This window comes from Macrotis lagotis, chromosome 4, assembly GCF_037893015.1.
Source record: "Macrotis lagotis isolate mMagLag1 chromosome 4, bilby.v1.9.chrom.fasta, whole genome shotgun sequence".
Classification (NCBI taxonomy): Eukaryota; Metazoa; Chordata; class Mammalia; order Peramelemorphia; family Peramelidae; genus Macrotis; species Macrotis lagotis.
The window spans coordinates 200,766,079-200,778,057 of record NC_133661.1 but is presented as its reverse complement, the minus strand read 5'-3'; the positions used below and the strand labels follow the sequence as shown (position 1 = coordinate 200,778,057).

General features: G+C 38.6%; 1 protein-coding gene across 2 annotated transcripts; it reads left to right on the top strand.

Annotated features, from left to right (window-relative positions):
• CCDC32 (coiled-coil domain containing 32) lies at nt 1–11,296 on the top strand. 2 transcript variants are annotated; one of them, XM_074235107.1, is made up of 4 exons: nt 1–95; nt 6,240–6,495; nt 9,642–9,798; nt 11,062–11,296. In XM_074235107.1, the coding sequence occupies exons 2-4, from the start codon at nt 6,252–6,254 to the stop codon at nt 11,192–11,194; spliced, it is 534 nt and encodes a 177-aa protein (XP_074091208.1). In that variant the 5' UTR covers nt 1–95; nt 6,240–6,251; the 3' UTR covers nt 11,195–11,296. The 2 variants fall into 2 exon arrangements, with proteins under 2 accessions (XP_074091208.1, XP_074091207.1); XM_074235106.1 differs by lacking the exon at nt 1–95 and adding an exon at nt 102–587.
• Nucleotides 11,297–11,979: the final 683 nt, after the last annotated feature.

Sequence of the window (11,979 nt, the reverse complement as noted above, 5' to 3'; positions counted from 1 at the left end):
GCCCATCAGCGGGAGACTCCGCCTGTCGGGTCATTTTGGCTGCGGAGGCGAAGGTGGAGACCAGTACTGTGCGGCTACCGGAGCGGGCCGTTGGGGTAGGTGAGGGAGGGGCCGGGAGCCCGGGCCCCGGCCCCGGGCCGCCCTGGTCCTCCGGGGCGCGGCTCCATCCGGGCCTGGGGGCGGAGCCGCGGCTGTGGCCGGCCTCCGGACTCTCGGCTCCGCTCCCGGCTCGGGTCCGGCAGCCTGAGGGCCCCAGGCCTAGCCCCCTCCCCACCCTCGCGGCTTGTCCGCGTGTTCCTGGAGCCAGAATCTCGGGGATGACGCTTCCGGTCTCTGGAGGCCAGCTGGGCCCCCGGGGACACCCCCAAGTCCTGGGGCGGAAAGGCCACAGTCTCAGTCAGTCTAAGATACGTCGGTTCAGGCCCCGCCGTGGTGAAGGCGCAGAGAGGCCGGGGAGGCCCGGTTGCCCCGGAGCCCGCGGCCCAGCGCGGGGAGGCACTGACGCAGCTGGGCGCTGTCAGGAGAGATAAGCGGCTGAGGGAAGGCTCCATGGCCCGAGAGGGGCTGGGCAAGGCCTCAAGAAGCAGGTGGGGTTTAGGAAGACCCCTGAAAGGAGGCAGGCGGGCCTCCACGGAGAGGAGCCCGAGCCTGGGAGGTGGAGGGCCTTGATGCCGACAGGCAAGAGGGCAAGCCAGGCTTATGGAAGAGGAGGAGGGAGGTGTATTAAGGAGTAAGAAGAATGGAAAGGGGGCGGCTAGGCGGCGCAGTGGATAGAGCACCGGCCCTGGAGCCAGGAGGACCTGAGTTCAAGTGCGGCCTCAGACGCTTACCTAGCTGTGTGGCCTTGGGCAAGCCACTTAACCCCATTTGCCTTGCAAAAACCTAATAAAAAAAATGGAAAGGGGTGTGTGTGGGGGAAGGGCCGATTATGAAAGGCCTTGAAGGTCAAACTATTATATTTGCTCTTGGAGGTGTCAAGGAACTACTAGTTTATTGAGTAGTGGGAATAACACGTTCTCTCAGTGTGGATTCATGCTTAGGGGTGTGGAGGTGAGGTACAGGGGAAAGCATTCACTCATCAGGCACTTACTGCCTGTTGTGGGTGGGCCAGGGCCAGGGAATGTAAGGCGCAGCCTCCATACCTTCTGAGACTCAGTGTGCCTGCAACTATTCTGAGAAGAAATAGCACATACAGAGAAGTAAACAGAATCTACAAAGGAATGTTGTTGGTGATTGGAACACTAAAACATGAAGTAATTCAGAAAGAGTTCTTGTAGAAGGTGGCATTTGAGCACAGCCTTTAAGGTGAAAAAAATTCTAAGAGATGGAAGGGAAGAGGAAATATTCCAGGTTTGGGAAGCAACCTGTACAAAGGCATAAAGGCAAAAGATGAAACTTTTCTAAATGCCAAGAGCCTTTCTCTTAAATTTCCTTTGTCAAAGAGCACTGCAATGGATAGTTAAAAGACTTGAATTCCAATCCTCAATTTACTAATCACCAGCCTTATGTGCGCTTGCTAGATCAGTTAACCTATGTGGGACGGTTTACTTATCTATAACTCCCTTGTAACTCCCTTCCAGCTCTAGAACTGATCCTTAGGTAGTGGAACTCTACATTCCAAGTACCTTTGTTATTTTAAACAAGTCATTTAACCTTTCATTTATTTCTTCATCTGTAAAATGAAGGAACTTTTCTCTTCCTGTCCCTGTGCTAATAGAGGAAGTTACACAACAGAATTGGGTCCTCTACAAATTTATATTATCTCATTTGGATTTGATTGATTTTTTTATACTTCTCTCCTTAGTAGATGTTAAAATCTTGTTTTCTCTCCTCAAGCCTCCAGGGCTGCCCCTATACCACTTGTGATGGCCTTAGCAGATGGCCTTGCCTCTTGTTTTACTAAGAATGTCAACACATTGAACTTTCTCAACTTCCTGATTCCACACTCAAAACTATTTTTACATCTTTAAAAATGTATAGATTTCATTTGTTTTTTGTATCCTTTTTGGCTATATCCCCCCCCCCCCAACACACACTTTATCCTTTTCTCCTTAACTTCATTATCTGTGAAATAAATGGTCCTTTTCTTAACCAGGGTCATTGTTGCTACTTGTACCTTTTTTATCCCTTTCATATATTCCAGGATATTGTCCTATTGATAATCCCTTTCTCATTTTCAGTGAGTCCTATTCACTGACTTCCTTTCTGCCTACAAAACACATCCAGATCTCCTCTATCCTTAAAAAAAAACAAATGTTGATGTCTCTTCTTTATATATTACCTTCATTTCCTAAAGTAATCTTCCACTCTCCATGTAAAGAACAATCTCTAAGAAAGAATAGATAAGAAAGGGGGCAGCTAGATGGCGCAATGGATAGAGTGCCAGCCCTGGAGTCAGGAGGACCTGAGTTCAAATTCTAACTCAAACTTAATCATTACCTAGCTGTATGACCTTGTGCAAGCCACTTAACCCCATTGCCAAAATTAAAAAAAAAATAAATAAGAAAGGAAAAATAGGCAGTTCTGCTAAACTAACATCAACTGAGGACAAAAGTATATTCAGTGACTTCATTCATAGTTTCTCACCTCTGTTAGCAGAGAAATGAATTCTCATAGCTCTTCTTCAGGGCCAGACTTGGTTATTATAATTACCCAGGTCAATTTTTTTTGTTCTTTCCATTTATATTATTGTAGTCATTTTATATATATATATATATATATATATATATATATATATATATATATATGTACATATGCTTCCACAGCACTTAGCATCTAGTAAGCACTTAATACATATTTTTTTCATTCTTATTTCTGCATACTTCACCTTTGGTAAGTCTTTTCATGTATTCTTGCTAGGCTTTTCTTGTAGTGTAGTGATATCCCATTGTATTCATGTGCATTTAAACTGTTCTTTAAATGATGAGTATCTACTTTGTGTACAGTTTTTTAAAAATTTTATTTAAAAGGCAATGAGGATGGGGCGGCTAGGTGGCATAGTGGATAAAGCACCAGCCCTGGAGTCAGGAGTACCTGGGTTCAAATCCAGTCTCAGACACTTAATAATTACCTAGCTGTGTGGCTGTGGGCAAGCCATTTAACCCCATTTGCCTTTGAAAAAAATCTAAAAAAAAGGCAATGAGGTTAAGTGACTTGCTCAGGGTCACACAGCTAGGCAGTTATTACACATCTGATGCTGGATTTGAACTCAGGTCCTCCTGACTTCAGGGCTGGTGCTCTATCCACTGTGCCACCTAGTGCACTTCTGCTATAAGTATTTTTGAGGATGTGAGACCTTTCTGTCTTGGGGCATGTACTAGTAGGATCTCCCCTATTCTTAAAAAATGTCTGCTTCCTATCTGTTCCCTCAAATTATTGGACTATGTCTCCCTTCTTTTTTGTTGGCAAACTTTGCATGTCATCTCCTACTTTAGCTCACTCCAAGACTCACGAGGGTACTTGCTGTCACCATAGTTGCTGCCAAGTAGAATCCCAGGATGCACATGGGTCCACCCCCAATGTTCCTCCCAAAGCTTTTTTCCTTTTATCTTTATTCCTTTCTTGCAAAGCTGCTCTCTTTGCTGTAGTATTCCTTTCTTGGAAAGCTGCTCTCTGCTGTAGTATCTCTCTTTCCTAATGATGATGAGCCCCTTCCTTACTCCTGGGCTCTCTGCCCTGCTAGACACTCACCCTGATGTATCCTAAGGACTTCTAGGCTTTGCTATCCAGTCAATCAGTAAGCAATAATTAAGTACCTACTATGTGCCAGGTCCTGTCTTAAGCATGAGGATACAAAAAAGAGGCAAAAGATAGTTCCTGCCTTCAAGGATCTTTTAGTCTAATAGGGTAGAAACATAAACAGATGTCTACAAAGCAAGCTAAATATAGGATTGGGAAGAAATAATTAACAGAGAACAGGCACTGGAGTTGACAGATTGGGGAAGGCTTTCTGAGGAAGGCAGGATTTTAGTTGGAACTTAAAAGAAGCCAGGGAATAGTCAGAGTGGAGAAGGAAGAGCATTTCAGGCATAGGGGATAGGCAGAGAGAAGGCCTAGTGCTGAGAAAGAAGTGTCTTGGTCATGCAACATCTAGGGAGTAAGGAGATTGGAAAGGTAGGAGAGGCTAGGTTATGAAGGACTTTGCATGAATGTTTTGTATTTGCTCCTAAAGGAAAAAGGAAGCCCCTAGATTTAATTTTGAGGAATGGAAGTGGGGTATGTGACATGGTTTAACTTTAATTTAGGAAAATCATTTTAATGACTGAATGGAGGATGGTTTGGAATGGGGAGAGACTCTAGGCAGGCAGATTACCAGACCTGAGGTGATAAGGGCCTGCACCAGAGTGGTGGCAATGTTAGGAGAGAAGTGGGGTTCATTCAAGAGATGCTGCAAAGGTGAAATGGACAAGCTTTGGCAATAGTGAATATGGGTGGAAAGATAGTGAGAAATCCAGAATTACTCACAGGTGAGCCTGAGGGACTGGAGGAATGTTGTTGCCCTTCCCTAGAATAAAGGAGCAATTTTAGGAGAAAAGTAATGAGATCCATTTTGGACATATTGAGTTTAAGATGTCTACTGGACATCCGGTTCTAGATGTCTGAAAGGCATCTGGAGATTGAGAAAAGGGGTTGGGGCAGGATAATTAGTAGGTTTGTAATCTCTCCACCTTTAGGGCCTCTGATCCTTTCAGTCTGCCCTGCAGCTAAACTTACTTACATAGGTCTGTCTCTCCCAATTAGAGTGTGACCTCCTTAAGAACAGAGTCTTCTTTTTTTCTTTCCCCCTCTCCTTGTTCCCACCATTGCTGAGTAACGCAGCATTTGGCACATAGTGAGGCTTAATAAATTTTGTTTTCATTCATTCATGGTGAGGTCTTCCAGAAGTGCCTGTTTGTGGATGGACATGTTGATTGCATTAATCCTTAGAACATTGAGAGCCTCTTGGAAGAGATCCAAAGGAGTTTGGCTTGTCCATTCACACAGGAAAAATCTAAGCAGACAAGGAACATCTACTGCCCAGATTTCAACATGAATTTGGATAAACATTCTATATAACTTATCCAAGATTAAGTATATATCTGGACAGTGAATTGGGCTTACAGTTGAACAGAAGAACAACAGTGGGCTGGATTGCTTTTGAGAAAGCTGACCTCAAGCTTTCCATAAAAGCAAAGACTCATTTTTTCATTACTCTCATCTGGTGGTGCTTTATGTTATATATTAGAAAGTATGGGCTTTACTGTCTCTGAACTAAAAATGAGTATCACATAGAGAACAACTCTGAAGAGGCTTGTGAAGGGTGTGAACAAGCTGAAGCATAAAATTAACAAGGAACTTCAAAGAACAACAGGACTAAAAGTTATCATCAAAGAATTGTATATGATAGAGATGATGGGTTGATCAGACAGCAATAACAGAATGATAGGTAATGGAATGATAAGTAGACCTACTATGACAAATTTTTGAGAGGACCTGGACAAGAGTTCTAGAGGATGGACAGGCATGAATGGGGTGTGAACTTCATCACTGGAGGGAATTTCTGAATTTACCCTCTGCCCATCTTAAATACATAAAAGAAAAATTCCTTATAGAAGATAGGAGCAACAGAGTGAGATGTGGAATAAATTAAAAAAATATGTATGGGTGATATTTTTTTAATTTTAAGTTTAATTTGTTGTAAATAGGTTTTACTTCTGTTTGAGAGTAGTAATTATTTAATTTTTAAAATAATGAAACCTTAAGCCAGAGATTTCATTTTTCAGCTTCTAGCATTTACCCGTATGTAAATCTTTTTTTTGTAAAAGTAAACATTTTATTGCTGTTCTTTTTATATATCACTGTCACTTCTCATTTACTTGCCTACTCTTCATCTTCCAAATTCTTTTCTCCAAACAAAAAAATGTATGCTTAAATAAAACAAATCAGTACATTGACTCTGCCTGACAACATCTGTTGCATTCTATACATAATGTCCACCATCTCTTTACTGATAGAAGGGAGGCACAATTCTCAATAGTTCACAATTAGTGCTTTGATCAGACTTCTGATGTTTTTCAGTATTGTTTTCCTTCACCGTATTGTTTCTTAGAAATCCAACTAAGTTAAGTTTCTTTGAAAATAGCTTTATAAAAAGCTTAATAGCATTTCTCTTTCATTAGAAAAATGGAAGAGTTGATTGGGATATACTTCACCTATGGAAATTTAAAGTTAATTCACAAAATGGTATTTATATTTTTCAGTTAAGATTACAAATGAAATCATTTGAGAACATTGATTCTGCTGTTCCAAGGTCCAGCCGGGACCTCTGGGCAGAAATCTGTTCCTGTTTACCAAATCCTGACCAGGGGGATGATCCCAAAGATGCCTTCTCTGATTCCTTCATGGATTTATCTTCTGGGGGCGAAAATGAAAGAAAAGCTATAGACTTGACTGTTCGGCAAGACCTAAAACCTTGGGCTCCATTGCAGGATTCAGAAGTGTATTTAGCATCTCTAGGTGAGTACAAAGAAGCGCTGTCAGTAGGATAAAGTATGATAATGAAGTTTTATTCACTATATAAAACCTGGTTTTCTTTTCAGTTGAATTCTCTTCTTTCTATTATCTTGCCCTATTATTATTTTTTAAGACATTAGGCTTCAGTGACTTGCCACAGCTAGTGTCTGAGGCTGGATTTGAACTCAGGTCCTTCTAACTATGTACCACATAGCTGCCTAGGGTTGTGTTGTTTTGAAGTATCCAGCCTTCCTCTGGTATAACTGGACTCTCTAACTCTTTCTGTCTTTCACTGCTCATGTTGAATTTTGTTCAGCAGACTGCCCTTCCTTTCTGGAAGATGGCTTTGCTTTTCAAAGATACCCCAAATTCACTGTGTCAGTACTTGTTTGACTGAGGAAGGGGGTTAATGGACCTATAGCCACACATAGGATCTTGTTGTTTGAAGAGTAGTCATGCTAGGTTGCTTTTCTGATATAGGAAGTTACTTAGCCAAAATCATCTTCTTGTTGAGTATTTTGCTTGCATATCCAACCATAAAAAGCTGTTAAAATGATCAAATTTAATAATATATGTGAAACATTTTGCACATCTTTGCTGCATACACTAGTCATTGTACATATAGTATAGCATTGTTAGAGAACAGATGATACTTTTAAATATTGAAAAAGATTAGATTTGTTTTTTCTTGGTTCAGAATTAAGACTAAGGAGTAAAAGTTACTGAAAAGCAGGTTTTGAGCCAGTAAAAAAGTTCACAATAAAGTAGAATGGACTGCCTTGAGAGGAGTGATTTTTCTAATATTGCGTATTTATAAATTAAAGACTAGATGACCATTCATAAGTTATTTTACAAGATAGTTGTTCCTTCCAAGTTGAACTTGGTGACCTCTGAATTTTTCCTGAGACTCTGAGATACTTCAGTGACAAGATATAGAATATGTCATAAAATAATGTATTTAAAGTTGGAAGGGACTTGAGAGGTCATCTGCTCCAACATCTTTTAAATATGGGGAAATTGAAGGCCAGAGAAAATTAAGTTGACTTGCCCAAGATCATCTAGATACTGAATATTCAAGATAGGATTTCTAACTCTCACATCCAACTCTATTCCTTTCACACCAAATTAACATATATCCTTTAATATTTAGGAAACACTTTGAACTCATTGCTAGCCTGTCTAGAAACTCCCAAGTTGGTTGCTTCTATATTTTATTTTCTATATTTTATTTCAACTTTTATTAGCTTTATTTTTAGATGGTGACATTTCTTAACCTTGTCCCCAGATCCTCAGGGTGCAAAGAATGTCATCTTGTTCACTATTTACTGTGACATCTTATTATTGTTTGTTTGATTTTTGTGATATCTGGTTCATTCTGAAGAATTAAATGGCATCTAAAACTAAAATGGATAAATATTTTAGGAGAGAAAAACTTTTAAAAATTTAATAATACTTAATGAGATAATTAAAGGAACCTTGATGATCAGAAAGCAATAACGGTAATCTTTATTTTAGGATACTTTTGGAAGAAGGAAATTTTAACAGTAGTTCAGATGGAGTGAACATAATTTTTAAGCTAAAAGGGGAAGTTTTAGGGCAGTAATAGAAAAGAGACCAATATAGTGGGGAATAATCAAAAAGATGACTATCTCAAATTAATTTGTTGGCTTCTACCAGGACAAAATAAATGAGTCATAGCTATGACTGAAGCATTGCAGCAGGGTAGTTAGAAATATCCCAGAGCTTGTGTTTAATGACTGATAGAAAAGAAGTAAAAGAATAAAGATCAGTTTGATTCTACAGAGCCATAGGCTTAGCAGTCATTTAGTATACATGTGGTAACGATGACTATTTGAGTTGATGGTGGGTGATTCTGAATGCTATTCCATTTCTTTTTTATATTATTTAGGTGGGTGGCTATAATTACTGCAATTTCTTCTCTGAGAGGTAGAATTTTTATGGTAGATTGTGAAAGAGAAGAATTGATTGGGGTATATAATGATGGCTCCTATACTATACTATCTGGATTTCTCTTAATCAGCTTGAAACATTTCCATTCTGAAGAAATGAAAGCTTTCTATGCCATCCGAACAAGTATAAATTTCATGCATTATTTTGATTTTTCAAAGCTTAACAAATAATTGAAAGAATACTCAGTTTAAATACAATGACTTCATTACTTGAACTCTTTTCCCATGTTGAGAAAATTGTGTTTATTGATGTACACTTTAAAAAGTTAAGACCATTGTGAGTCTTAAAGTTTGGATTTTTTTTTTTTTGGTTGTCATTTGAAATGTGTGGAACAGTCATTTGGCCTAGATTTTTACTTTTTTTTTTTTTAGATTTTTACATATTAATCCATATATTGTAAAGAAAAAATTAAATCAGGAAATTAAGTGAATGGTGATGACATCTCTGCCCATATTCTCAAATAAGAATATCTGTTTGATAATTACACTTAAAAATACAAATAAAATTAGTTAAATCTGTCACCATAGCATATTGATCATATTCAAAGAGAATTTAAGATACTTTGGTTTATTAGGCTTGAATGTCTAGGCTGCAACTTGAGCAATTTAAAAAGTCTCTTTTTTTCTGAAACCTTTAATCAAGAATTTAATCATAATTTAATCTTAAAAGTTTCATGTTATTGAGTTCTCAGTAAAAATAAATTGGTGTCTAATGAACTTTTGGCTCTTTCATCATCTTCTCTTAGTCATCATTTCTTTTCTCATGAGGCTTAAAGAAGTGCTTTATTTATATCACTGTGTGTCACTTTATGTCATAGTATCAAAAAAAGAAGTGCCATATATATTCCTTGGAGAGACTGTTGTTGAGTTGGAAAATGAAGTATTTGCATTATCTAAGGAAACAAATATTCCTTAGAAAATAACATGCTGGGCTTTTGTGATTAACAAGAAGGTATAATTTTGCTTTGATTATAAGGTCCTATAAGTTTTTTAGTTCAGAGTGGAAAAAAAGGCATTGTGAAGATAAGAAAAAATTGTTGGTTTCCCTTACCATAACTAATTCAGATGAAGGCTCATTTTGGAGAAATTGATCAGTGTTGAAAGAAATTGAATAACAAACATTGGTTTTTCAGATTTAGCCAAAGTCTCATTCATCAGTATCTTTCCTTTTCCCCTTAGAGAAGAAACTAAAAAGAATTAAGGGTTTAAGCCAGGAAGTGACTTCCAAGGATATGCTTCGTACCCTTGCTCAAGCCAAGAAAGAATGCTGGGATCGATTTCTTCAGGAGAAGTTAGAATCTGAGTTCTTTATGGAGGGTCTTGAGTCTGATGAGAGGTAATGAACCACCAGGCAATAATATTTCTCAACATTTATGTACCACAATATTGTTTCAGATTTCTCGGCATAGAAGCAGTTTGATTACTGAAGACGGCTTTCTCATTTTCCTTAAATCAAAGGATAGTCCAATATCTGATGTCATTAATATTAAATCAGTTTGTTCTTTTTTAAAAACTATAATCTACATTTTTAGATATTAAAAATATCCTCAGAAATTAACATTTTAACAGGAAGGTCCTTTTTTTGAAATGTGTATACTGTTTTTTGTTTTTTTTTTTTGCTGAAGCAAATGTTTTAGACCCTCCCTTGGTTATGTAAGGGTAAATTACTTAGGGTGTGGCAGAGAAGAACCAGCCCCCTATGTATATTTTTTTAAACTTATTGTTATGATCTATTTTATTGTTTAATCACATTCAGTTCTGAGTGTTTCCTTTCCTTCCATTAAATGAACCATCTTTTGTACCAAGAATGAAAAAGAGTTCAGCAAAACTAACCAGCACATAAAAAAATCTGACAACATATGCATTATTTTATTTCCAAATTTTCTGATCTCTTCCAAGAAGGCTAGAAAGGTACATTTTCTCAACTCTTCTCCATAGCTAAGCTTGGCATCATAATTTATGTATATGTGTGTATATGTATATACATGTGTATATATATATATATGTATATGTACATGTATATATATGTATATATATATATAATTTTTAAGGCACTTAATTTAGTTATGTTCTACTTTTAAAATTTCCTCTTCAATAATATTTACTCAGTACCTACCCCAGGTATCATAGTGATATTAAAAATATATATCATGCAGTTCTTACTTTTGAAGCATGCAACTAAGGAGGAGACTATAGATAATGATCAAAAGCAAACTAATATTACAAGACAGAATGTATTAAAATGAGTGTTATGAATAAGAGCACATCATCATTGTGGACAAGAGTGGGAAGGGAAGAGATCCTTACATGGCATCTCTTCATATGTAAAAGGGAGTTTTATCTTGGGAACTTCCTGTAGAGGAAAACACAAAAGAGCCACTCACTTTCAGTGGTATGTGTGTCAGGGTGTAAGGGGAGAGAATGTGCTCTTCCAGAAATGAAAAGGCAAACACCACTGCTCACAGATCTGTTCTGATCAAATGTTCAAAGCAAAAGATTGGTGGGGGATATGGAAGGAGAGTAAATAAGCATGGTAATCCTTAAGTGAATTCATCAGTGATATCTGTTAAGTTCACCTTCTAGCCCTGCTCTTTTGTAGTACTTTGGAACATTTCAAGAGGTGGCTGCAGCCAGACAAAGTGGCCATCAGCACGGAGGAGATACAGTACCTGATTCCGCCAGAGTCGAAGTCTGAGAAGCCTGGGGAGGAGCCAGCAGCCTTGGAACAATAAACCACACACACACACACACACACACACACACACACACACACCATGCAGCTGTCATACGTCCCCAGGGAGTTCTCAGCAGCAAGTAATGAAAGGAGAGTTGAAGGTTAAAAAAAAAAAAAAGAGAAGCAGCCCAAATTTCTACTCTGCAAAGCAAACAGCTGCAAGCCCCTGAAGACCTGCTTGGGATCTAGCACACATGATTGCCTTGGATGAAGTGACTGGTTCAGTGCATGCTGGACCCAAATATTGCTTTTCTCTCTGCTGTTTTGCAGCTTTTCCAAGCCCTGGAGCTGCAGGTTAGATCTCTGTTAGTAATCTGATGAAGGACCAAGCATGGAAAATGTTTGGAGAAATTGATGCCCTAGGCTTGAATGGACAAATTATGTGAACTTTTTTTTCCTTCCTTCATGGGTAAACAAACTCAGAATTCTCATATTGCTCGTTTTGGTCCTGTGTGGCAAGAGATTTCTGTTTAGTAGATACATCTATTAGACTTGGGGGTCCCTGTTCATGTTCCAGACACCTCTGTAAATTTTGTAAAGGCATATGGGAGGCAAAGTCTACCTCCTCAGATGTCAGCCCCTCTCAGATTCTCCTCAGTATGTTATGCAGTGATATTAAATAATACCACTACCTGACATTTGTATAGTGCCTCAGAGTTTTTAAAACCCACCTACATAAGTTATCTTATTTGATCCTCAATACAGCCCTGTGAATTAGGCAGGACATGGATTGTTACTTTTTTTTCATTTTTTATTTTTTTAGGCTTTTGCAAGGCAAATGGG

What these genes read in the sequence shown, in the direction of transcription:
- CCDC32 (XM_074235107.1), top strand. Translation starts at nt 6,252, where the DNA reads ATGAAATCATTTGAGAACATTGATTCTGCTGTTCCAAGGTCCAGCCGG. An exon ending in AGTGTATTTAGCATCTCTAG is followed by an intron (nt 6,496 to 9,641) that starts GTGAGTACAAAG and finishes TTTTCCCCTTAG; the next exon opens with AGAAGAAACTAAAAAGAATT. An exon ending in GGTCTTGAGTCTGATGAGAG is followed by an intron (nt 9,799 to 11,061) that starts GTAATGAACCAC and finishes GCTCTTTTGTAG; the next exon opens with TACTTTGGAACATTTCAAGA.